Here is a 27,961-nt window from a genome sequence, read left to right as displayed (position 1 = left end):
CCGAGAACTTGTCCCTGTCTTCAAGTGAGTCAGGTACTTGTGACAAGGCCTTGAGCAACTTGTTCAATTGCTTAATTATTCCTATTAGATTAGCTGCCTTTTTCTTTTTACTCCATGTCACTGACTTGAACAGGTCATTGAATATGATTCACAACAAATTTTATCACAGTTTTAAGAAAGAAAAATCATATACTTCAGTTTAAAAATTCATTCCCAGCTTAAACAACTCAATTTTGGGTAGGGGGATGAGGAAAGGGATATCCTGGATTTAATTTTTTTAAAAAAGAAACTATGTATTTTTAATTCCAAAATATAGTTCTTTGAATAGGAGGTAGCACATATTTATTCATTCTCTTTATAATATCACCATCGGAAAGGGTTTTGCAAATGGTTTTGTGAATCTGCCAAACAGCTGGGGGCAAACTCTGTCCGACTTCCCACCTACCGAACAGACAGCAGGTTCAATCAGCGTGCTTAGAGACAGCTTTCTGTTCCTGCGAGAAGACAGATCAGAAGAGAAAGTGGGGATAAGTTTGTCCCCTAGAAAATGAGCATAACACTTGCTCTTAAAATGGGTTTACAAATGACTTAACATTTCAGTGAGTTTATTTAAAGTTAGCAGCTAAGTCTATGTTTTGAATAAATATTTGCTGAGCAAATAAACTGATTGAAAAGGTCAAACAAAGTCCTCCTCGTATTCTGGAGATTTGATGATGTTTTTAAAGTCCATCAAAATAGTCAAAACAATAACAACAACAACAACAACAACGAAACACAACTGTTTCACAGCACAGCCAAATGAGCAGTTTTAGTACCTTAGCCATTCTTGGTTTTCCTCGGGCCTTCCTCTTTCTGTACATTATGCCACCAGGAAAGTCACTGGCTTAATGGATCCTGGGTGTCTATTCTGAATTGTACACACTGCCTCTTATTTCTGTACTCAATAAGTTTTTGAAAACTATACCAAGTTCTCAATCTGTATGATTAAAAACAAATGGCTCTTAATGGCCAAGCGTGTTTTGGGCCTCAGCCTGCTTTATGTGTCTCATTTTACTTCTCAGAAGAACCCTCTGAGCTCTGCCCTCCTATTATCCCTATTTTTTGGTGACATGAGTGAAGTCACATAAATACTAAGTGACTGAGTCAGAATCTGATCTCAGAGGTGTCAGACCCGCTGGCCTTGTGCTACCCTGCGTCCACACTCTAACCAGGGGAGCGCTAGAAGCAATGTGGAGTACCTATGAAAGCACCTTGTGAAGGTAAGAAAATCACCAAGTATCAACACTGGGACCCCTTCATTTTAAATGGGAAAACAGAACGCCAGGGAGGTCAGGTGAAGTTTAGGAGAAGGTCAGGTTACCAATGGCAGAGGAGACCTGAACAAGGGCTGCTGGTCCCAGGTAGGTCAGTGACTTTTCTCCAGGTGCCTAATAAGTAGTCACAGTCCGTGACCTCTGTCCATCTAAAAACCATGCTGCTGCCAAGGAACCTGGGAGAAAGATACTAGCAAACACTCTAATCCCCACTGCTGGGGCTAAACAGCTCTCCCTCTGACTTTATTCATTTGGTTTTCGACACAGAAGAATCCATTTGTGAATTGTGAATCTTCCATAAGATCCAAGAAACACAATTCACTTGGGCAAGAAGATATTTTGATATTCACAAAACCGCCCACAAATCTATCTGGGTGAAGAAAATATGTTGAGCCGACACAACGCTATAGTAACATAGGCTTGGCAATCAAAGCACCCCAGTTCTGTTCCTGGCTGGGTAATCCCCGCCATACTGCTTCCTGGACGGGCTGGAGGCCCATCCACTATGTTTTCTCCACTCCGTATGACTGCCCTCCCCACCTCAGAGGATGAAGTTCTAGCTACAGGGATGTTATCATTATTAGAACCATATTAATTCCTGTTGCTTTTTTTGAATGGGACATAGAGAAGACACTCTTGCCAATGGACTTGCCGAATGAATGCTGTTTCCCATTCATTCCACTTGATTCCTACAGTAGGCAGCAAGTTTGCTGCTGGAAGACTACTGTCCAGTTTGCCTGGGCAGTTCTTCTCACAGTTGAGTAGAATCCTTATTACGAGCAATGTGTTGTTTCTAAACAATGTAAGTGGAGGAAATTAAAATATTTGTGTTAGTCCTGGCTGAGCAGCTCAGCTGGTTGGGGCACCATCCAGTGCACCAAAAGATTACGGGTTTGTTTCCCAGTCAGGGCACATACCTGGGCTGCGGGTTTGATCCCTGGTTGGGGCACGTATAGGAGGCAACTGAATGATGTTTCTCTCTCTCACAGTGATGTTTCCCTCTCTCTCTCCCCCTTCCTCTCTCTCTCTAAAATTAATAAGCATACCCTCAGGCAAGGATATATATAGCTATTAAATATAGATTCGAGAGATCAGTGAAGACTGGGGAGGCATGGCCGCTCGGTGCCGTGTGATGCTCATGGTTGGATCCTGGAACAAAAACAGGGCATTAATGGAAACACGGGTGAAATCCAAATAAACTCTAGTCAGTTCAGTTAACAGAAATGTACCAGTGCCAGTTCCTTACTTTTTGATGAATTGCAACAATGTAAGGTTACTAGGGGGAATGGGATAGGGCTGTATAGAAACTTTCCATACTACCTTTGCAAGTTCTGTAAATCTAAAATTATTCTAAGCTAAAAATTAAAAAGCTCGCTTTAAAAAATGTGTGGGCAAGACAGATGTAAAAGGTTAGAATAATTATCAATATGTAGAAAGGTTCTGTGATGATATTTGCAAAAGCCTTGGCTCCACTTTAAAAATACGAACAGGAAACCAGGGGTGATCTGCCGTGGGTGCTGGGGGTGCAGGGGAAGACTCAGAAAACTCCATTCCAAGATCTGGAATTCAGGAGAAGGCCTCAGCTCTGCATCAAACAGCAGACAAATAAGTGGTACTTTAGTTAACTTCTTTTAAATTAAAGGTTGAGAAATATCAGTATCATTTTTTATGATTCCTGGTTTGGGCCAACTTTGTCCCATTAAGCAAACATATTGGATGAGAATTCTACTCTATAAAGATTATTTCTGGATGGTATCATCATTAGAGTTTTTGATGCATGGTTTAATTTGAGAGCAGATCCTTGAGAGCCATTCTCAAAGGGAATACCTGAATTCCAAACCTCATATAATTTTTCAGTTGACTTTTGTACCCTGTAAGTGGCCGGGGCTCTAGCTCCTCTAATGAACTAAGTCCAGGGAAGAACCCAATAACCCTCACTAAGTAAGGAGAACTGCAGAATGCACTGAAATAGCACAGTAATAATAATCACCGAGGGAACCTAAAGTCGTCTAGCACAACTTCCCTTTCTAATGTTACCGGTCCTTCCCATCGACCACACATAGTCTTCTAAACCCAAGTGGGTGAGGCACCCACCACTTCTCAAAGCCATCAGTCCTTCCTTTGGGCAGCTTTAAATTTGTCTTCCTAAACTTTCTACCTATTTATGCTCATTTGACATCTTTGCTCATAAGAAAATACTTGTTGAACAGCAACTACATGGCAGATACTGACCAATACAGTGCATATAAACACTAAAGAGGTCATTAGTTCCCTGCCTCATGGGAGAGAGGAGGGAGATAAAATTTAGAAATAAATAAATAGAAAATAATGGCAGTATCAAAACTGTGGGCTCTAAGAGAGAGAAACTATTCCAAGTAGCTGCTGAAGTTCAGGTGGCTACAGGAGGGCTGGGGCACAGGGATATCCACAAGAGCCGCATGCTAGGCAGAGGGAGTAGCTGCGGCGAAGGTCCTACGGCGCGGCACGGACAAGCTCACTGGGTTGGAATCCAAAGAAGGCCCCCTTGAGGCTGGAGTCCACTGCGCAGGCGGTGCTGGGGTTCCGCGAGATGAGACGGGAAAGGGAGAGGTGCACAGATCGTGCAGAAACTTGTAAGGCACGGCTACAAGTTTTGAAGTTGGATTTTATCCCAAGAGCACTGAATATGGAATCATAAAATGGCCTGGCCTGTCATGGGTTATGGAGATTTATTTAAAGGGAGGGCAGGAGGGGGTGCAGGGATACCTATTAGGAACCTGGTGCTACGGCCCTGGTGTGGGGGTAGAAAGCAATCAACTGATTCAAGGCATGTGTTGAAGGAAGTCAACAGGATTTGCTCATGGGGTGGATGTCAGATATAAGGGCACAAAGAGAGTCAGGGATAAGTATTTTCCTTTTGTTTACATTCCGCAAAGGGGGGGGTCCTCCATACAATTCCCCTCTCAAATAATCAGTGAGGTGGGCAGGGATGCCCTGCTCTGCACACAAGGATACGGAGACGTGGGGGACCACACTGTTGGGTTGTACAGCCTGTGAGACACAAATCTGGATTCAGGGCTTGTGACTCAGACTTTGCCATGACAGTAGTTTTAATATTTTATGTTTCTTGTAAAAAAAAACCCAAATAAATTCTACTTACTATGTTCATTTATAAATAAAGGGTAGAAATAAAGTGAACCATAACTCATCCTTCCCACCTAGAGATGCCACAATCATGGCTTCAAAGGAAAACACAAACTTCTTCCATTAATTAAATGGGTGAATCGGGTTTCAGTTTCCGTATCCCCTCTCCGTTCTGTACGGCCTGTCTTTGAAGGCATTCCATTTGGGAAACGTGTGACCTTTACCCATCCTGTCGCACTTAATTGAATGCTTTGCATCAAAAGTCACCATGCTAATCAGCATTTTACACCCACTGCTTTTCTGAAATGCTTACCCCAGTTCCTTATGTTTTATTGAGATCATTTCACAAAAATAAATCATATCAAAGTTTTTCTTTTATTATTTCTAAAACTTTGCTTGCAAAACTAAATATTTTCAACACCATAGCAACACGGTCAGGACTCTGGCTAATGTACCCAGTCCGCACCAGAGTTCAGACTGAGCACACTAGTGCAGTGGACAGACGGACCGTGGAGGGGAAAAGAGCTAATAAGTTAGGCACGGTCAGTAATCATTCAAGGCGTGTCTTCTGGAGCTTCCTAAAAGGTGATAAACTAGCCAGTCCTGTCCTCACGGATCAGTTTCCCCTCTCCCTCCTAGGACACACCGATACACACACATTGAGCAAACTGCATGGCTCTGAATGAGATTAAGTAACGCCTCCCTCATCTTCACAAGCACTTCCTCATCCATCTGTTCCTCTGACCCTTCCAATATCCCTCTGAGTGGGGCACGGGGTAGGATGATCAGTTCCATATTTATATTTTTCAGTTGAGATTCACCAAGATTAAGTGCTTTGTCAGAGCTGCGTGGCTTACCATGCCATTAGTAGCAGGCAGAACTGAAATTTTAAACTGCATCTCCTATATCCCAGGCTGGTACTCCTCTCCACACGCCAGCCTCTGCTGTTGAAATTTAATGAAATTATCACAAGTGCTGTGGGGGGGTTTGGTATATTTATTAAAGTTACACGTGCACATAGTGAAAAATAAATGAACTCTATGCACGCTGCGGAGAGCAGCTCCTGATCTCCCCCCACGCCCACCACACACGAGCCTCCTCCCAGTGCAGCACCACTGTGACTTTCACACTAGAATCCAGTGTTGACGTTTTTATGGCTTTGCAAGAACAACGCCCAGTCCCAGCTGACATATGTAAATTCTGGTTAATTAACGTTTTGAAGAAACTTTGCCGCCCAAACTGCCTCACCCTCAAAATAATTGTTTTTTTATCATTTGCTCTGCTTTCCACGTGCTTATCACTAAATGAGCTCCAAACTTGTTACTAGCTGTGTAAATCCTGTCAGAACATCCAGACACACCAGACCACACATTCCTCCCGAATCATCTCCGTGAGGTGATGGAGATTATTTGGACCTCACCGAATCTGGAATGTTTGGTCTGCGTGCTCGCTGTCATCCTGCGCTTCTGCCTGCGGAGCAGCCCTTCACCTCCCTTACCCACCGGATTCGTCATTTCCTGTCACCGCTGTCTTCCCGTTTTGTGACAAAGCATTCTCTAGTAGCATCTTGAGGATGGTTGTATGGGAGATGAGGCTGTTGAGAAATTACACGTCTGGAAACACTTGGATTCTGCCTCATATTGATGATTTGGTGGATATGAGATTCTGGAATAGGAATAGTTTTCCCTCAGAATTCTGATCCATTTCTAGCTTCTAGTGCTGCCGTTGAAAAGCCCGAAGCCACTCTGCTTCCTGATTTTCTGTGTGTGATTTGTTTCCTCATCACGCCCCAGCCTCTTTCTTTTTAGAAGTGTGTAAGCTTTTCTTTTTTGTGCTGAATATTCTGAAATGCTCTATCCATGGTATGGATTCGCTTTATTTCATTGTGCTGGAATGTCTATGGACCTTTTAAAATTAGGAATGTGTGTCTGTCATTTTCTTGAATGATTTCACTGACTTATTTACATATGAATTTATATGAATGTTTACATATGTATATGTAAAAACTTATGTGTGAGTTTCTGGTGTGTATGAATCTTGTGGCAAAAGTTGGATTGCTTCTTACCTTTCTCTACTCCTGGATTAGAATTCAGCTTTCTTGTTAGGCTAATTCATTTATCAGTTGTCCATCTACTTTTTGAACTTCAGAAATGTCATGTTTATTCTCTCATTCTGTGTTCTTGAGTTTATGCCTTTAAAGAACTCTCTTTACTAGTGTTTTACTAATTTTCAAAGAGGAACTGAAATCCCACAAGGGTGTGCAATCCAAATGAGTGTTCAGTTGGCCATTCTTTCTTAGATGTTCTCCAAAAGCTTTCCAAAGTTTTCCTCCCCCTTACTAGGGCCATACTGCTTTTGGACAACACTCAAATGAGTAATTGAAAAAAATATTCACTTTCATGATGAGATCTAGTTTTACCCTTTTCTTTTTCTCTTGAAAGGTGCATATTCTCACTGAGAGAAAGCCATCTGATAATGTTAGGTGACAGAAGTCATTCACCCTGCAACTCAGGAAGGGCCCCAAGCACAGAAGCAATAGTCTGCTCTGCTGTATGACTTAACAAGTCTTGGAACCTTCTCATCTATGTCAGAAGCCCATTACATGTAATTTCCTCGAATGGAAGGGATAACAAGTTGAAACCATGTGGATTGCCTTGGAGTAGCCCTGCAGTACTTTGCTCTATTTCTGGCTAACCACATCAGACTAGTTTGCTTATCTTCTGGGTCATGGAAGAACAAAACATAGGCTGGGTAATCATCAGAGAGAGAGAGAGAGGGAGCTGAAGAGAGTATGTTGGAGTGACCAAAAAAGATTAATCAGTAGATCTTAGGACAATAGAGATTAGAACAGGTAGATTAGTTGAGTGGTTATTATGGGTGAAGAGAAGAAAAAGACTAACTTCAATTTAACTGTTATCTGTAGCCCCTTTAGAAGATGAACTAGAGAACTAAGTGGAGCTTATTCTCTAAGCTTTATTTTTCTAGGTCTTGTTGTTAGTGCCTGAGGGGTGGGCCTACAAATAGTAAAAGATAAAGTATGACATAGTAGAAAGAGTGTAAGATCTGTAATCAGATAAACCTGTTTCAAATCTCAACTTTGTCATTAGTAGCAAAGTTGCTTCAATTTCCTCGCTATGAAAATGCAGGGAGAACTTATTTCGAAGTAGTTTTAACAAAGAGAAATGATGTAAGCAAATTTGGTGGTATTTAGTAATCACTCATCAAATGGTAACTGCTGTCATTAGTGGTGGTGGACATGGACATGAACACATATGTTCCTATACTCCGAACACATTTAGGTGCCTGTGTCTACTGTCCACCCTTGCAGGGAGGATGATTTTATCACTGAGATTATTTAGAATTGCCAGGGCATAATGGTAATAAAATATGAACCAACTTTTACTAGGTTTTATGATTGCCTTGAAATTCTGGACAGAGGTGCCAGATAAAAGACAGGACACTAAGTTAAATTTAAATTTAAGATAAGCAAGAAATATTTTTTCTTAGTATAAGCGTGTCCCATGCAGTATTTAAGACATATACATGCTCAAAAAATCTTGTTTGTGTGAAATTCAGATTCACTGGGGCCTCCTGCATTTTATTTAATAAATCTGGCAAAACCTTAAGTGTGCCCCCATGTCACATGCACGGGGGGGGGGTGGAATGCTCCATGACAGCCCCAACCCCCACCACTTGCTAGGCCCCCTGACTGTGTCTATTGCAAAGTCAAAGGGACAGCCATTACAGACTTTCTTTAAATTGCTTGCTTTGCTTCTTGAGATAATATCAATAGGTAATCATTTTTTAAGAATTCTGTTTGGGGCCTAACAGCACTGACTGAGTTAACCAGCCAAAGGCCACACCCCCTCCAAGTGCTGGCCGGATATGTAGGTTCCTGGCTGGGGAGCCAACAGGGCTGCAGAAAAGATGGAGCCAAACTTGCACTAAAGAACCAGACAGTGGAACTGGGACAGGATGCTTCCCCGTCCTCAGTGACACAAACTCGGATACCCATTAGCAGGTCAGTAACACCAATTATTGGCATTTCTCCTCCTTTCTCACGGTCAGCTCTCAATTAACTGCAGTAATGGGAGGAAGGCAGGGCACTACCCATAACCCTAATCAAAGTTAAAAAAGCAAAAGCAATCAAGGGCAAGATGAAGTACAGGTTCTGCTAACCACCCGTCCTGCCTTCTTCCACCTCAGGGGACACCAACTCTTCTGCAGGCAGCGTCCCTTCCAGGAGCCATCAGTGCTCCGCGTCTCAAACCCTGCTCCGCGTCTCAAACCCTACTCCACACAGCTCCCCCTTCGGCACCTCACTAATGTTATCTCAGCGATGCATTTGCCCAGATGCCAAGTGAGCTAAATGGCAAGGAAGAGGATTGTTTCCACCTTTCAGGAATGACAGAAGCTAGTGTAATGCTTACCATGTAGTTTCAAACAGGAAAAGTTTTCAACATGCAAACAGTATACTCGCCATAATTAATATTAAAAGTAATACATTAACTTCTAGGAAATTATGGCTAATTTGTAACCCTATTAATCTATCTATCTATAATTGAGAGTAGATTGTAACTTATGTTTTTTAAGCTTTAATTTTAATTGTAAACATTTTATATCCATATCCAAATAGTCAAATGGTTGCCACTACACTGGTCTTTGCCAAGGACCATGAGAAATGTAAAACCGTTCTCGTTTTATGTTTTTCATGTGCAAGTGTGTGGTTCCTCTCTAATTCCCACTCTTCTAACTGACTATTGGTAATGACTGTATGAGTCTAAATAACATGTTAACTCTTTTGGTGAGACTTCAGAAGAGAGTGGAGCTAAACGGGTGCACTCAGTCTGCCATCTTCATCTGGAAGGCACGCTGTCTATAGTTTGGAAAATCTACCAACACCATCCCCCCCCAATAAAAATCCTCTTTTTTGAACTGTTAGTTTCATGTGTGTATGAATTTACATCCTCTTATAATTTAAATTTTGAGTAGAATATTCAGAGACTAACTGCTGTTATACAAAACAAAGGTTCATCTGAATGGTTGTGGGTTAATCTGGTCACTGCATTCAAATAAGGACATCAGGATTGAAAATGCTTACAGATGTGATGGATGTACTTCAGTGTAAAGTTAGTTTAGGAATATTACTACTGTTCAAACTCAGAAAAAAATTTAACATTTATTGAACGCCTGTACTATGTGTTTCATGCAGCATCTCATTTAAAGAAGGCTTCGGGAATGAACATTTTAGGGTAAACGTTTATCAGATAAACATGTATTGAGTGGTAACACATCAAAAAAGTCAATAGACACTCTTGCCTTCCCCAAAACATATCATTGTATTCCCAAATATTTCTAAACAGTACAAAGAAAGGACACGTTCAAATATATAGTCTTAGCTATTTAGAGAAAATGAGATCATTGGAATTGTCCTAAAACACACACAAATTTGCATCTCAGCCAACATTCTCAAATAAGTTTGAATATCTCACACTGAGGGTTACCTGGTAATTACATTTCCCAAGTTTATATATGTAATAACAGGGCTAAGAACACACCATTTTCAAGGCAAGATTTCTTACATAGCTGATTAAATAGCCCATTCTTAATGACCAGGGACACTAAGTAACTTGTGCTAATAAGAAAAACTTATGTTTTTTTCTTAAATTTCTCAAAATACGCTGACTTTTCAACACCTATCTGAAGAGTTCCTGTCTCATCTTCCAACAAAAAAAGTACCCTTTCTTAGCCAGAATGAAGTTTTCATAATAAAATACTCATACAGGATGATGGCAAACAAATGTGGATTGGGGGTGGCGACACCAGAGTAATTCTGAGTCACACTAATGCTATTCCTTTTGGCTTTCAGGCGTCAGGACACCAGAGAGGATGTGACCCACTCTGTCTGTTTACATGGATAACAGACCGAGTGAGGACAGCGGAGCCAGGGAGCACCAAGAGCAGCCCGGGAGGGCAAAGGCCATGGCTGTTCATCACAGCCTCTCCTCTGGTTGTCCAGTGGAGCCAATGTGGCAGCAGCTATGTCTTTATATCAAAGACTGGATAGGAAAATCAACATCACCTCTGAAACGGTTTCACGGAATGCATGTTCTGCCTTATATTACTAAGTATTCAGTGAAAGAAAAAAAGAAAAACCTACTGTTTCATATTTTAAGTCGAGAAACACTGTTTTAAACAAGGTTAAGTCATTGTGGGTTGTTTTATTGTACAACTTTCCAGACTTGTTAATAAACTCGTGTGCTGTGAATCTCTATGATAAGATTTTAGGATGGAGCATTTCCAAGTTTACTGGACTAGAGGCCTTGTTTTTTTTTTTTTTAAAGAAAGCACTAATTCACATTTCATGTGACACTGGTGACTTCTAGTGCTGGGGAAACCCTACATCTATGCCCTTGGCAATGGTGTGGGGCGGGGCAGTGTGGGATGTGTGACTTGTATTGACTGGCACAATCAGACACACACATGGTGGGTGTGTTTGTTTCCTATTGTGACTATAACACATTTCTACAGACTTACATGTCTTCAGACAACACACATATATTACCTATAGTCCTCGAATGTTAGAGTCTGACAGGGGTCTCACTAGGCTGAACTCAATGTGTCGATGGGGCTGCGTGCCCTCTGGAGGCTCCAGGGAGACTCTGTTCCTTGCCTTTCCCAGTTTTAGGGGCTTCCTGTGTTCCTTGTTTCACTGCCCACTCCCCCTCTTCAAAGCCAGCAACACTGCATCCCTCTGGTCATTCTGCTGTATTATCTCCGGCTGACCACAGACAAGGAAAGTGCTCAACTTTTAAAGATTCATGCTAAAGATTCGTGTGATTAGATTAGGTACACTTGAATAGTTCAGGCTAATCTCCCCATCTCGGTGTCGGCAACGTCCCTTTTTGCCATGTAAGGTAACATCGTCGCAGATCCCAGGAATTAGGGTTTGGACATCTTCAGGAGCTCCTGCAATAGTATTGTGCCTACCACACATGCGTTGGTAAGAATACCTTCGGAATTTTGGCCAGCAAGTTCAACAAGAAAGAGAGCAACTGTTCCTACGGTTTGCTTGATTTTTCCCCAGCTATTACTTATAACATCACACTACCAGGGAAATAAAAACTATTGTCTCGTTAAGGGATGTAGAACAGTAAACACAATATGAAACATGTTCCCAAGCACCAAGAAACTGGGGCTGTGTCCGCATTGTGGAGAAGAGCATGCAAGCACTCTGGGAAGTAGATTTTCCACAAACACAGCCAGCTGGCTTCTCAAGAACATGGGCCTGACCCTAGAAGCTGTGCATTTTCCAGTAGGAGGTACATACATACAACTGCAAAGTTTTGTCAAAGCTTTTCTTACTAAGGGACTATGCACTCATTACCTTCTATGACACAGGTACTATAATTGTCCCATTTTATAGGTGAGAAAATGAATATAGTCTATGGTTATCTTACTTGGCAAGATCTTGCTTTCGCCAAACCAGTAAAAAATACGTAACTGATTCCATAACCTGAGGTCTTAATCTTATGCAATACTGTGTCTATTCACTTTTGTAACTGATCTCTCCTGTATGTCTCCCCTGTATCTCTCCCCAACCCAAGGGTGCACAGATATGGTTTTAGGGGTGTGTGTAGGTGCACACCTGCACTCATGCACACATTCAGTGACTCCAGTGACTCTCTCTCTGTCCTTTGTATCTTTATGAGGCTTTATGCCTTGATGATATAGCTTTTTCTGTTTTGATCTCTGATAAGACACGGAAACTTCTGGGCCACTGGCAGAATGTCACGAGTACATGGCTTAGAGTCATACTGAGTTTAAAACATGGCTAGGTCAGCATTGCCTGTGAAGTGACTCAGCAAGTTATGTAAGCACAGTGAACTTCCGTTTCCTCTTCCTGTGAGAGATCAGCAATGACATCTACTTCACGGGGGCATTTGCAAGGATTAAAATAAGTGATATATGTAAAGTACCTGATAGATAATAATAATGTATTGTTATTATATACATGTAACAAATTGTAGTTGATACCATCTATTCCTTGCTGTTTTACCTACATAAAAGAGCTATTCAAAGTTCTTGTCTTTGTGAAAGATGCCTATTGACAACGTCGACATATCAGTGACAGTTGTAGAACCAACGGTCATAGTTAATCTACACCCTATTGTTAAGGTGTGGTTCGTGCTACTCCACACAAATTTCTTCTAAAGGGCCGTGGCTGTTGCCGGGAGAACTGGGACCCGAGACAACTTGAAATTTGCTAATCACATCTGGTTTAGCTTTAGACATTTTCTGGGGTTTTGCCAGCAGCCACGACATTTTAATGGCTACAATAAACCTCAAAGCCTCATCAAATCTTTGCTGTATGTGTGAAAATTATGTCCTCTTCAATTAAACATCCAATCGAGGCTCACACCAAGGCATTCTGGAGACGGAGGTGAAACCTGAATGAGAACATGAGATGAAACGGACCGCCAGGACTCTGGCCATCTTGCCAGATGGCATTGTGAAGAAAAAGAAATTCATTAGAGAACCGACAGTCTGTATTTTCTTTAAATATTTACTAGGTACCTTTCATGTGTGGAAAACACTGGCATCCCTAAAGATTAGCAGGGCATTTTTGTTTAAATATTCAAAGTGCATGGGGAGCCCTTACGGTGCTTCAGGTCCTTTGGTTAAATCACTGAGGCGATGCTCAGTTTTCCTTCCTAAGGCAGCTCCTCCAACTTCAGAACTTTGGTATTTCCTTAAAATTGAGGAAAGTGTGAATTGAGTACTGAGCGATCTGGAATGACAGCTAGGATCTCGCTAGAGAAAGTAACGTATACCAAAAGTGGGGAGCTGCGGGGGAACCCCTGCCTGTCCACTGTCTTCCTAATTCACTCTTTTCATCCCTTTGTGATTTATCATCAAACACACAGGAGCGTCCCAGGACGGTGGCTGAGCCAGGATGCCTGAAAGGGGCAGTCCCTGGAAGGAAGGCAAGAGAGGAGGAAAGATCACACACAGATCAGGTTTCTGTTCGAAACACCAGCTGACAGGCAGGCCCAGGGTGTTACACGGGGCCCTGAGATGAGGGCCCGGCATTCGGGGTGGCCATGGAGCGCACACGCAAGCACAGGTCCTCCCTGCTGCTGGTCCCTGGCAGCCACTCCCAGGACTGGCCTGCACGCTGATTCCGCCACTGGCAATGGACAGAAACAAACTGCTATGTGATGGCTTCCTCTGCTTTATTCCAATAAGAATCAAGCTCCTCATCTTAGACAAGGACAAAACTGTCTTCTTTTTTTAAGGGAAGGGAAAAGAATAACCACAAGTTCACGTATCACATTCCTGAACAAAGCACTCATTTGGTTGAATTCGCGCTCTCAACCACATCAACGAGAGAGGAAAAAAATCCACATGTTCCTTTAAAAATAATTTACAAGGTAAAACTATTCACTTGTAACCACTATCCTTATTTAAGCAAGTTTTATGCCCAAAGTAAAAACAAATGGCTTTCTCTGCCACTAGGAGCAGATCTTTCCCACTTGCCTTCCATTTCCAAGCTGTTCTCTGTCTAAGACTTAGGTTTCTGAGCACCCTTTCACAATAAACATTTTTTAAATGTTTATTTTATGTCTTAGTGTAAAAATATTCCTGGTTCAAGCTCTTCATTTCCCCAAGCTCTCCTTTTGGCACTCGGGGCTCCCTTTCCACATTAACGCGCTCCCTAAATCCTCCGCACAGCTCTTCCATTGGAGTTACACAAGCTCCAGCGCAAGTATTTATATTCTTGGACACGGAGATGTCTCCACAGTGAAAACACAAGGCTCTAGAAATGCCAAAGGAAAATTCCTGCCCAAGAGAGACATATTTTCACCTTTTAAAAAAAGCCAAAAGGGGCTTTCAGCATTTTGTTTTGAATAATTAAAAATGTAAATTAAACTCAAATAGAATGTTTACTGTGGTCTTGCCATCATTATTGGGCTCATATATATATATGTAAACCAAATTTATAGGAACATGTGTGTGAGCGTGTGTGTGTGAGAGAGAGAGGGAGAGACAGTGGGGGAGAGAGGGAGGAGGGATGGGGGCGGGGAGAGAGACGGCATAGTAAACTTGTTTCGAAAATGCATCAGTTCTAATCCCACAGATGTGATTCGTGCTCAGTAAATCTGCTTCTCATTGGCTGTGTGAACGTAATTTATCCAAGCCTCTTTTTTCTTATCTGTAAAAGAGAGTTAGTATAGTTCCTGCTTATTAGGGTTGTTATAAGGATTATATGAGATGACAGTAAGCATTCAGTAAAGGGCTGGTGCTATGAGTATCATTAAAATTGTGTCTAGTGCATGTTGGTAAAGGTAGATGAAACAAGGTGTAGGTATAATGAGTACTAATTAACACTAGTAAGAGAGGGCGATGGCAACGACGTGCCCCTAAGAAGTGTGCGGAGACGGGAAGTGTCCGGAGGGCTGCAGACCACCGAAACGGAATGCTGCGCTGGCTCCATTCCATAAGCCACACAATAAATAATTCTCTTAAATCATTTTTTAAAAAGATCCTAGCTATCATCGTAATAATGGCACAGTTCCTGTTACCTTCTAGTTGCTTCTTCAGTTTTCTCAGGTCTTTTATGAGGTCTTCAAACTTGACTTGGGAAGCCAGAAAAAAATCTTGTGGTTCAGGCAGGGGGAAGACACTCTTTTCTGTTCCTGCTTCCTAAAAGACACAGTAAAGGAAAGTACTTTACACCCCCAGTTGTCACTTTCGGGTGAAATTCCAAAGCATCTTTTACTGAATGTCTGAATAAAAATCGTACCAATGCGCCTCTGCTATTCTTCAGTTTGGACTGGTGACTTTGAAGTGCTTTCGTGTCTTTCACAATATCATTTTGGTCTTACTGGCATTTAGATTGGCTGTGGCATGGGCTAGGTTCTATTTTGCCTCATGAATCAAAGAGAAAATTGTCAGGTATGTCCTGATCTTGGACACCCTACGTCCATGGAAAAAGGCTTAGGAGGAACACATGAAAGCACTTAAATCGAAAGTCCTGGTTTGAATTGCACATGGTAACAATTAGATAACTCATGTTTGGGGTATGTCAATGGGTGTGAATTGGAAGGTGCTGGATACGATGGCGCTACAATGGAAGGAACAATCACCCTCTCTATGCCTTTACTGACCTTTCTCCGAAACTTAAAGTGTGTGTGTGTGTGTGTGTGTGTGTGTGTGTGTGTGTGTCTGTATATATGAGAAAGAGAGAGAATTCTTCACATATTTGTAAAAATTTTGTTTGGCTAATCTCACCAGATATTTACCAGGGGCACAACTGAGTACAGTTTTTGACAAGCCCCACAACTATACCTCATGGAGTACCTGACCTGAGAAACATCTTGTGGTGCAAAACCTCTATCAGGCACATTGAGAGATAAGCCGAGCCTCCGATTTCTTTTCCAGCCTAACGTGATTTTTCCTGAGTTGTTTAATGTAAGCTCCGTATCTTGCATATCTCAGACAGTCTTCAGGTCTCTTCACAGAGGCAACTCTGCCAGCTTTCCTTCACATTCCATCTTTCCTACTGCCATTAGGACGAGTTCCAAATGCTGAAACTGCTTTACAAGGCACTTTATGAGGCCTCTGTCTACATCTCCAGCCTTATTTCTTCCTTTCTCCCATCTCTAACTCCCCTCCCCAAACTTTCATGAAATAAAAGGACAGGCCACAGTCTCTTGACTCTAGGCTTTTGTAAAACTTTTACCTGAAACTGTCCCTTTTCCATTCTTCCCCAGAATGTCCTCACATCTCCGTGTCCATACTCATCCTTCAAGTCTCAAAACAGTTGTCACTCCCCCAAAGATTTCCCTCAAGTCCCAGCAACTAACTCTTGGGTGTTTCCAAGAGCCCCTCCTACTCACCACTACTACAGCACTTATCAGTATTAATTTACAAATTGCTGTGTTCACTTTTATGTCTTCCCCACCAAACAGGAAGGCTGGAATTCTTAGTCTCAGTATGGAACATAACCTCTGGCATGCCAATAAACTTTGGAAACATCACCAGGATGCTTGAAAACACTGTTCTTGGAAAACTGTACCTTTAGCAGGAGACATGCAACTTATCTTCATAGTTTCTTGTGGTTTCAGGGATTCCCTGGACCCTTCCCTTTCCTTTAAGACCTTTAGCTTTACTTGGAATGCTAGAAGGTGGTGGTTCTCCTCATTTGATCAGGATTTTACATGATCAATACACTTGTTTTCATCTTCCTATATTTATTTTACTATGTTAAAAACCATGGAAGCAGTATCTGGTCTGAGAGCTAGATGGAACGACATCTATAATGTTTGCCATGAAACTCCATGGCAATCTACCCTGGAAGAACTCGTAAATAATATCTCTTTCTATTTTCCAAAAGTTTTTTTTTTTTTTTTTATCAGACTCAGTCTGGCTTCCTTTTTTTGTTAATCTAGAAAAAAGAAAAAAGAAAATGGTGCTGAGCAAATCAGTCTGGTAGTAGTAGCTCTTGTGAAAATTGCTCAATTAGGGTTGAAAAGACATGGCTCCTCATGGGTTTCTTTCAACTTCACAGACCTAGACTTGGACCCAAAACCTGGCGTGAGTGGGAGAGAGCCTGGAACAGAAGTCACCTTTCTTCACTTAATTGCTCATCACCACTAACCACACAAATCATCACTTAATGCTCCTAGAGGGGGAGGGTAGTTTAATAAATCACATAATTCTACTCTCTTGTTGAGTGAAATGCATTTCGCACAGCGAAAACTAGGAGAGGACCACACAGACGCTGACTTATTATTTTCCGAAACTGTGCCATCCTGAGTTTGAAACTGTTCTCAGATTTCCTTCTGCGAAGCTGATTCCACTGGGTTCGGCTCTCTTCAATGAGTCGTACATCATAGGCAAAGTTCGTCCTTTCTAGATGACGCATCTGACTTGGTTGGAGCCAACGTCATGAAGTAAATTTACTTATGTCAACCTTGGATTAGAAATGCTACATCTCAAAATGCTCCTGCCACACTGATACTGCTGCCAGAACTTGGGATACGCACATAATGACTGAAGACGAACACACCTGCCCACTTTATCAGAATGCAGCTTTCGCCTCCTCGTACCTACTTCATCCCAGATGCCTTTTATTACAATCTTGTTGATATTTGCAGTATATGCAACTCAGCAAGTATTTATCAGGCACCTACATTACAGACACTATAAAAGAGACAACAATGAGTTCTGGATCTCAGGGAGCAATGCCAGGATGATGGGTAATTGCTCACCGATATTGATGGATGAGGCAGAAAACAGATTTTGAAAGAGTCATTCACATGAAGTGTTCCCAGGCTTCAAAGGAGTAAAAGGTGAGGAACTGAGCAAAGCCTTCATGGAAGAAGGGTCATGTAAGATTGCACTATTTTTTATTTTATCTGATTTTTCCTTTTATAAAAGTAACTGGTGTTCATCGTGTTTAGCAATAAAAGGAAAGGAGGAAGTAAAAATCCCTTACAATCCTGCTACCTGGAAAGAATCAAATATTTTAATACACATCCTCCCAGGTGTTTCTGTGTATTTATGTTTACATATTTGAGATTATCCCATATACTATTTTAAACACATTTGTAATTTTAAAAGCAGATCAGGAACACTTCCCAATTCCACAAACATTCTCCTATACACTTTCCATGGCAGTCTATTATTCCCTTTTATGACTCTAGCATAATTTATTTGACCTTAGTTTCTAAGGTCAAATAAATTGGACATCAAAAATTCTGCAATATTTTGCTATTATAAATTATTTTAAATAAAATAGTGATACATGCCCTTATTTTTTCTTTAGGATAAACATCCCTAGAAATATTATGCATATTTCTAAGGCTTTAGATACTGAAAAGTCAAAGCCTTGCTGGCCCAAACGGCAGGACATTTGCATGAATGAGAAAAAGCCGTCCCTGCACGTCGGCCCAGCTCCGCTGGCAAACAGCTTGACAAGCACCTGACATTTCAATTTTTTTTCAAGGTGCCCTTCACAGGACAAATAGTTTGATGAATACAGGACAGACAAGTTAAAGGTCCTATGTGACCTAGAGATCCTAAACACAGAACTCAGTCAACCATACATGACAGGCCTGAGAAAGGTTTGAGCAATATATATTGCTAACTCTATTGCATGTATCTGGTTGGCAATTCATATATTCTATTTGTTTTGTGCAGATACTGGCAGTCTCTTTGCCACTTTTTTTTTAATGAGAAGGGACAAGTTGACTTTTTCTTGTTGATTCTGCATATATATATATATGTGTGCGTGTGTGAATATATATATATATATATATATATATATATATATATATATATATATATATCAGATGCTTTTTCCCCAAACATACTTTATTATTTTAAGAGAGAATTTATAAGAAAAATAGAGAAGTTTTATTAAAAGGCTAGTGACGAGGACAGTTCCAATTAGAGAGAACATCAGATAAAAACACATCAGTAAGAAAGCAGAGGGTGTGTTTGGAAAACATTGAGTCTTCAGTTGAATCACAGAATGTGTGTAGAGGGAAAGTAATAAAAGTCCAGTTGTAAAAGACTGGAAATAAATTGGATAGAATCTCAATTCACTTGAAAAAGGGGAGCTATTCAGTTGTTGAGTAAAAATGTGAGGTGAAATGATCAGAACTATAAAATGTAATCAGGCCACAGGGTATGGGATGGACTAGAATGGGAGTCACTAGAGGTGGGGATGCCAGCGGGGAAGCAACTGAAATTCCTGAGGTGAGTTATCTTAGAGCCAAATGAGCAGGGGCCAGTTGGGACTTAAAAACACACGTGCACATACACAGACAGGGAAGAACATGAGAAACAGTTTGAACTGAAGGACAGATATCAACTAAAGAGAAGCACAACTTCGTGTCTAAATAACCAAAAATTGTAATGTCCTTAACAGAAAGAGGGAAGATGTTGAGGGGTGGGGTGGGAGGAGAATCCTGCTGTATTTACATATATTGAGAATAGTCAGATAAATCCACCAGGAGGGCAAGAGAAATAACTAGAAACCTCATCAGAGCTTAGCTAATCTTCTGGATGAAATTGTAGGCCTTTAAAGAAATGAGGCCCTGGAATCTTTACTTTTCTTCCCTCAGTACCCAGGAAAAACTTTGCTGACATGGATAGTTAAGCAGGAGCCCTGACAACATTTTCCTGAGCCTTTTTTCCATTCACAGTGATCGCTAAATTTGTCAGCAACTTGCAACAGTACCTCTTTCTCCTCAGAGTTAGGACTCCTTGTTCTCAACTTAATGTGAAGGAATAGAACAGAGAAAACTGAGCTCAGGTGGGTTATCACAGAAAATTTTATTTCTAATTGCAAATGTAATTTCAGCAAAGAGGAGGAATTTCAGATTCCATGTCTTCAACTTGTTCACAGATGAATATTACTGATAATGTAGTGGGTATTACTGAATATTAACTTCCTAAATGTTGGTCTGCCTCCCAGAATCTAGTTTCAAACATGAGCAATTACTGGATGGATATAGATTTCGCAAAGGCCCTGACAATCTGGTCACAAGGCACTGATATGACTTGGGGTCTCTCTGAAGCTGTGTCACGGAGTGGATTGACTCAGTAGATTTCTACCACGAATAATGCTTCTCTTTACAAGAGTCAACTAAACTACTTTGCTTCAGTGTTTCCATCTGTAAACCAAGGAGGCTGGATAGCTCTCAAATTCTATGTTGGACTTGAAATTCATCCATCCATCCATCATCCAATTGCTGAATGCCAACAATGTGTAACAGCTGAAACCCCATTAGTGTAGTTTTCCACATAATGCCATTTCTTACCTGATCATAGTAACGCAGGTAATATTTCACGACATAGTCCACCAGATTAATCCCATTATCCTAGGTTTAAAAGAGAAGCTTAAATGAAAATCATTCACATGAGAGTTTGCTATATTATACAGTTGACAGCCCAAATCTCAGTTTCTGACCCAAATATGTACTTTTAATTTGTGCTACAGGGTACGGGTTCTGTGAGCCTGGTAAGATTCCCTCCTTGTTCCACCCATTTTTTATGGCATCCATACAAAGAAATGACACTACACTCACCAGTCTTTTGAGTGGTTAAAAAAAAATCCGTAAGACCTCTGAGGTAATGGCCAGAACAAACAAACAAACAAAATAAACAAAGCACTCTCTCTATATTTGGCTTTTCTGGTACAAAGCCAAAACAGGAGGGGGCAGGGGAATGCTAAAGGAAAGCGGGGACTTGAACAGAAAACCATCCCTCCCTTCCCACCTTTCAAAAGATGTGTGTTCTTAATGGTGTGAAAAACAATCAGGGCAGCTTAAAAGGAATGCAGTGCCACTTTATGACCCTGGGAGGCCAGGAGTGAGCAGGCCCTCCCACAAGGCAGCCTTTGAGTCTTGTTCACATGGGTCTAATTCTAATTTGCCTGTGTATTTCCCCTCCCTCCACTCCTGCGGCCCCCGATGGGACGCCTAGGTATGGGCTGGTTGTTTCTAAAGAGGTGGCTCTGCAGGAGTGTGGAGCCACATGATAATCAGGTTCAGAGAGTCTGACAGTAGATGTCCAGCCCAATTGTTGTGGGCAAAAGAATAGCTCGAATGCTCAGCTCAATTGGTGATTCAACAAGTGCTCCGTTAGCAGGAATGTGAAAGCGACAAGCGGCCAACACTAAATTCAAGCCTTCTATCATATGCTGTCTGTTGTATTCTTTCACTGCAGTTCAACACCTAACTGTGCATGTTAGGGCAAACTAATATTAGGAATTTTGTCATCCAAATAAGATAAAACTTAAAAACCATATCTTCATTCAAAAGTTAAAAGAATGAAAAGGTAAAATGTATTATTAGAGGAAAGAGAGATAAATAGTTGAGAAATACTTATTCTTTTAAAATGAAATGTATAAAAGAAAAATAATGGCAGTTCATAGACATTCATTATGAAACAAATAAATACCCGACTTTTGACGTCCTTGAGTTTGGGCAGAATTTCTAAACTGTATCCATCTGCTTGTCCCCGAGTCCTATTTCCTCCATTCATATAATTCCCAAAAGCCAGAATGAGAGCTAAAATATCCTTTACACTCTTCATGTGCAGCAAGCCCTGTGATGGAAACACCAATTATCACGCAGCTAAACTCTAAATATACCTATATTTATCCAACAGCAAATATTAGTCCTTTATTTTAGGGAAAAGGAAGCCAAATGCACTCCAGGCTGACTTCTGTTCCTGACTTTTAGGGTGCTGGCAGAGGGCATACATTATACGTTGGTAATATTTATGCATTCCTTATTGAAATCTTTTATATTTGAGAAAGAAAAAAAACATGCCTTCAGATAAGCAACTAAATACTACAGCATTTGTGGAGAGGATCATGTTCTTAAGGACGTGGGTCATTGTGAGAAAAAGCTAAGCACTAGGATTTATAATGAATACCATGTGGTAAAGCCAACAAAAATTGATTTGCTCACCATTCATTATCATAATCATTTCCTTTGTCAAATCTCTAGTATCTTTTTTATTTCACTATGTAGCACATTTCAGATGATCTAATTCATGGGTCCAAGGCAAAACCTCTTTTGTAGTCCAGACAGTTGAGTGAAAAATGAACTATACTGTGTCGGTTGGTTTTAAAGAGCCAGTATGTGCATTGGAAGGTATTTGGAATATTGGAGAAGAAATCTGTAAAAATGCCGTTTTTTCCCACTCTCTCCCTCTTTCCCTCTCTCCCTACCTCATCTGCATGCACAGTATTCTGCAGTGAGTCTTGGGGAGTTTATTTACCCAATCTCTCCCTAAGCATCCTCACACTTAGGCAGGATAACTGTCAGAGCTATACTTAGAAAAAATATACAAGGTTTTGGCAAAGGGATTCCAGTCGATCTCTCCCACTTCCCTCTTTATCTTGTACCCCTAATAAGGGCAAAGTCATCTTTTTTAAATCAGACAGCAAACATACCTTAGAAGCTCTTGTGATGATCTCCACCTTTCGGTGCAAGGAGGTGATACTCTCGGAAAAGACAGCTCTGAAGATGATGCACTGGGCACGTTCAGCAAAATTAGGGATCTGGGCTAACTCATGTAAAAATCTGTAGAAATTAAGAAGGAATCGTTTGGCTTGGTATAAAATCACAAGGAAAGTGAAAAGACAGCTGAGAAAGAGCCATCGTGAGAGCGTTCCTTATTTGACAATGCCAATTTAACAATTAGAAAGGGTACCAGGCTGCTTAAGCAAGTCCAAGGGTACATGTTCTACTGTTGACAGCAGAGCCACTTTTTTTTGTGGGTTTCTATGATGGTAAATAAGTGCATGGTATATAAATGACTTTAGGAACAGAAAGTTAATGCAATTATACCAAACTACTACAAGTTATCTATCTCCTGCTACCCAAATAGGAGACTAAACCCAAGTGAGGCGTGTTAATCTTCAGTGTATGAGAAAAAATACATGATATACTCTTTTTGTAATGCAGCATTCTCTAAAGAAGTATGTGTACAGGCTGAGTAAAGTGAAGACTGGAGGTAAATTCTGTAGGTAAGTGATAAAAAGTCTCTCACTGGAGTGAAGTAACTATCATTTTCTGCTCAATGAATTACATAATAGTCAATAACATTCCCTATTCTATCGATATTTACTTAACTATATAAATTTCTATCAACTTACCCACATAAACAGAGCTCAAGCTCACTGCTTGGAACAAAGCAGGTATTCATTAAGTAGACACAATCTAAAACTTCTTAAAAACTATGGCAAGGCAGATCTTAAAAGCTAAAGGTGAGTACCAACCTACCCACAAAAGCTCACTGTCTGAGCAGTTGGGCACTGGTGCCCTTTGCAAAATTGAGTTGGAAGAGCTACTCGCTCTCCAGGCCAACCACTAGAGAGAGGGGTATAAAACTAAAACAAGTGGGAAGAGTTGGACATGAATTCAGAAAAGGAGAGAATCCACTAACAGCAATAAAATCCATTTGGGGTTGAGATGATTATTACCTGACATTTTTGAAAGTCTCAGTCAACTTATAACATTAGTTTGACATTTTGCAATCTCTCCCCAAGAATGCTTTTCATGAGGGGAAAGGCTGGACCCTCCTTCTTTCCATACCCAAGGAAATTCCCTTAGCTTGTATTATGCATCTCTTTTACTGTATTTCAGGGACTTCTGGATCTTAATAAGATTCTGATTACCAGCTGTTTTTCTTATTGATCCCACAACCAGGTGAAATCTTTTCTTTCTTTTAATAACACTGAGATGAAGCAAAGAATACCCATGAAGAAACCACAGCTTTGTTTGAAAGTTCTGTAATGGATAATTATGAAAACTGTTTAATGGGTATAAAAGTGGAAACCCATAAGAATTCTGAATTAGGACAAGATGAAAAATTACATTTTTATGTAAATTGTTTCATTATAAAGTTAGTATTAAACCATTGATTCATTTATGACAGGAATAAGGGATATCACCAATTTTCACAAATATAAGCAGTAAAAAGCTTATGGGAGGAGGGGCATTTGGTCCTGCAGTGAGTCTTGGGGAGTTTATTTACCCAATGCTGCTGAGAGCTGCCTCAGGGACGGTCCCTGCATTTTTCCTATTCCACATGTGGCCATGAGACTCTAGTCCCCAAGTAGGACCCAGATCCCTAGAATATGCAGACTTCCTAGAGTGAATTAACGCAGGAGTGAAGCATGTATAGAGACTATGTGAGAGAATATACTGAGCAATACCTCAACTCAACAACAAGGACATGATGAAAAAGAGAAAATGCTAGATGGACAATAACATATAACTAGTCTTGTAACAGGAGGTTTAGGACCAATATGAGAAGATAAGCCCATAGGCTCACCAACTTACATTACCCAGAAAAGAGTAAAATTGAGCTGCAAGGCTCTCTGGGATTAGAGGCTCCCTGGGATCAGGGCTTGCAATAGGAAGGCTGACAGAATCTTAGAGCCAACGTCCTGTGTGTGGAAAAGGGCCTGAAACACATATCCAAAGTTGGACAGGGAAGGGAAATTCAGGAATTTTACATTATTTTTTGGATAGAATTGTAGAGAGCATCACGGAAAATGAATGCCAGAGCATCAGTCCCCAAGATTAATTTTGTTCAGTCCTTTAGAAATGTATGAGGCATTTGCAGTGTCTAAGGCAGCATGCTAAGAACTGAGAATACAATTTAACTCATACACAGTTCCTTCTTGATAGCTTGGGAAATGAAAACAATTACCACGGAGTGTGACAAGTACTATCAGTGATGGGACCTACAACGGGAGCTAGAGAAGCCACACTTAGGGTGCCAAAGTCAGAGCCCTCGGGGGACAGTGTCAGCTAAGGTTTCCTGGAGCTTTCTGGTGCTGGTCAGACATGCGAGACACTGCCAGGAAGAGGCCAGATGGGTTGAATGGTATTTGTGGGGGAGGTGAGTAGGCGTCAGATGCTAAAACAGGGCTTGGTGTTCTAAAGAGTTTGAACTTTTTCTAAATGAATAAAGCGTTTTAAACACGGAAGTGATCCTTTCAGCTACTAGTTTTTTAAAAAATCACTGTAGCCGTGGCTTGACCGATTGACTGCAGGTGACAGCAGATGTGAGGCTGGGAGACCTGTACAACCACAGCTGCAATATTCTAAGAGGGAAGGTAAGAGTGCCTGCAGTGTGAACAGAGAGGGCAAAAGGATGAAGAAGCTACTAAGGCAGGAAGAACCAGAGTAACTGACTGATCCCAAAGGATTGTGAGTAGCATGGATGCAGAATGCCTTGCAGGTTTTTGACCTGGAAACCTGGTGGAATGTGAAGATATGATATAATGAAGAAGCAAATTTGGAATAAAATGCTATTGTGTCACATTCTGTCCAAAAATAGCTATGCAGAGCCTTCAGGAAGAACACCACACTCCTTGCCCATTTATCTGGGAAAATATCATCAGTGTACATAACCTCAAAGATAAATATCTTCCAACTGTGTTTTATTCACTACCCAGGAGAAATCTTGGTTTGGGACTTTGGGCTTAGGTACTAAAGAATATTTACAGATTGATTTCCTTTTGAGTAGTCCAACTTTATACCTTAAGCCAGAAATAGAAATAAATACCCCCAAAGGAGCCACAAACTAGGGACCTTTCCTTTCTTTCCCCAAGGCAGGCCTATTTTCCCAGGAAATTTCAGCCTGGGAAATGGAAGTATCCCATTTCAGCCTGTATACGGGAGGGAAGTTCTACACCTCCCACCGTGTGGGTTACTCATGCACAGCAGCAACTCAGCTGATGGGTGCAGTGACACCGTGTGGCCCATTGATTTGAAGGGACTAACGTTTGGTTTATCATTCCCTAGTGCCCCCACCCTCAGAGGGCATTATCTCAGGTGTGTGTGCACACAAGAGCTGTGTGTGCAGCACCACTTCATGTTGTAACCTGTGTTCCTCCAGAGGACTACACTCACAGAGCCTTGTTCCAGGCACCAACATGTCTTCTTTGCGGGCACCCCAAGGCAGCTGGGGGCCTCATGGAGCATTCCGATAGGTTGTCTATGGTATCCTCACTCTAGGCCAAAAACACTTGTGTCGGGCCTAATCAAACCCAACAGAGCTTCACCTCACCTCACCTCACCTACCTCACCACCACCCCAAGGCAGAGTGTAAAAAGTAGAGGGCCATCTCTGAAGGGAGTGGCTCTCAGACAGCCTGGTCCCAGGCAGATGACACCTTTTTGGGAAATGGCTTTCTAAACCTGGCACTGGGGTGCAAGGAAGCTGATGAGGTGAGTGATGAGGCCGGCTCCTCCATGCTATGATTTATAGGACTGGGCACCACAGCACTTTTAGGAAATTGTAATGCTGCAACTATAAATGATTTGTATTTTCCAGTGTGTAAAACATGCATATAGTCATCTAACTTGGAGCTAATGGCAAATAAACTGTCAGAAAATCAGGCTCTGGCATAATTAAACAAGTGCTGTACTGTGCAGGGGATCGAAAGCAAAGGTGAAGTGCACTCAGGCCTGAAGTCCCGACCTCTCTGCACATCACCCTCCAGCAACTGCGCCCAGGCACATCCCCTCACCGGGACAGCACAGCAGGCCTCCGTGATCAGTGCAACTTAGCTTGTTCAGGAAGCTGTTGCAATGACTATTTACAAACTTTAAAACTGCACTTCTATCTACATCATCAGTAGAGAAAGCTACTGACGGAACAGTAAGTTATTTGCTAATTACCTGCTACCATTACTCTGTGTCCTGGCAACCAACCTTAAGAAAAGAATGTTGGAAAGGCACTAACACAAAAGGAAAAGAACACTTCCAGAAGCAGAAACCCACGGTTCAATTCCACTGGGGCCTCCATTCCCTTATCTTAGAGGGGGAGGGTTGCACACTGTGGCCCACAGTCCAAATTTGGTCCACCAACTAAGAATGGTCTTAACATTTTTTTTCAGTTTTTTAAAATTACTGATTTTTGAGAGAGTGATCTGTTGTTCCACTTGTTTGTACATTCACTGGTTGATTCCTGGATGTGCCCCGCTGGAGATCGAACCCATAGTATTGGTGTATTGGGACAATGCTCTAACCAACTGAGCCTTATTAAATGGTTTAACATTTTTTAAATAGTTGGAAAAAAATCAGTAGGTTAACATTTCATTACATGTCCATAAGTAAAATTTTATTGGGCCATAGCCATACCCATTTGTTTATGTGTTGACTGTGGTTGTTTTGCACTTCACCAGCAGACTTGAGTAGTCTGAACAGACCGGATGGCCCATAAAGCCCAAGATACTTACTGCCCGGTCCTCTACAGGAAAAGTCTGCTAACTCTAGGCTTAGAGTATCATTGCTCAACATGGCACAGTTGGCACTACCTAAAGGCTTGATATGTCCTATTGTCCCTGTTAAGGACGAACTGTGCTCCTGTCCCCAATCCATATGTTGAAATCCTAACCCTTATGTGATTATATTAGGAGGTAGGGCCTATGAGAGGTAATTAGGTCAGGAGGGTGGGACCCTCATGAGTGGGATGAGTGCCCTTAGGAGAAGAGACACAAGGGCTTGCTTCCTCTCTTTGCTTTTGGTCATGTGAGGGTACAAAGAGAAGTCAGCAGTCTGCAACCTGGAAGAAAGCTCTCACCAGAACCTGACCATCCTGGCACCCTGATCTCAGACTTCCAGCCTCTAGAACTCTGAGTGATAAACTCCTGCTGTTTATCAGTCAACCAGTTTAGGGCATGTTGTTATAGCAGCCCAGGACAGTCTTCAAATATTCCCCATGTACTTATCAGTGTCTAAATATTCCATTATTAGTTACTTAATTTTTAGTGATTCGATTATTAGTGGGGATTCATTTACTGCACTAAGGAGACGTGATTTTGAGTTGAACCACAGAATCCATCGGGGTGGGGGTTGGTAAGGAGGAGGCCTCAAGCCACTGGAGCAGAAGGGCAGAGGAACTGCACTTGCGCTAGTTCACAACCCTCCTACGCTTCATGAACTATCCGTGGGGCAGAGGGTTCCTGACCTATGCTAC

At 41.4% G+C, this 27,961-nt stretch overlaps 1 protein-coding gene across 3 annotated transcripts in view; it reads right to left on the bottom strand.

The window, feature by feature from the left end:
- Window positions 1–27,961, bottom strand: part of FMN1 (formin 1) — a 372,744-nt gene that overhangs the window by 101,673 nt on the left and 243,110 nt on the right. For 2 of the 3 annotated variants that reach the window (XM_053665418.1, XM_037133158.2), the window contains 4 exons: window positions 22,417–22,546; window positions 21,414–21,560; window positions 20,273–20,332; window positions 15,023–15,143 (listed from right to left, as the gene is read on the bottom strand). In XM_053665418.1, coding sequence (XP_053521393.1) covers window positions 15,023–15,143; window positions 20,273–20,332; window positions 21,414–21,560; window positions 22,417–22,546 — 458 coding nt within the window. The remainder of the gene's footprint in view (window positions 1–15,022; window positions 15,144–20,272; window positions 20,333–21,413; window positions 21,561–22,416; window positions 22,547–27,961) is intronic. The other variant, XM_037133159.2, reaches the window with a different exon arrangement.

Source organism: Artibeus jamaicensis, unplaced genomic scaffold, assembly GCF_021234435.1.
Source record: "Artibeus jamaicensis isolate MK-2021 breed Jamaican fruit bat unplaced genomic scaffold, CSHL_Jam_final contig_1132, whole genome shotgun sequence".
Lineage (NCBI taxonomy): Eukaryota > Metazoa > Chordata > Mammalia > Chiroptera > Phyllostomidae > Artibeus > Artibeus jamaicensis.
Note: the sequence above shows the minus strand (reverse complement) of the source record. Positions and strands in the feature narration are given on the sequence as shown.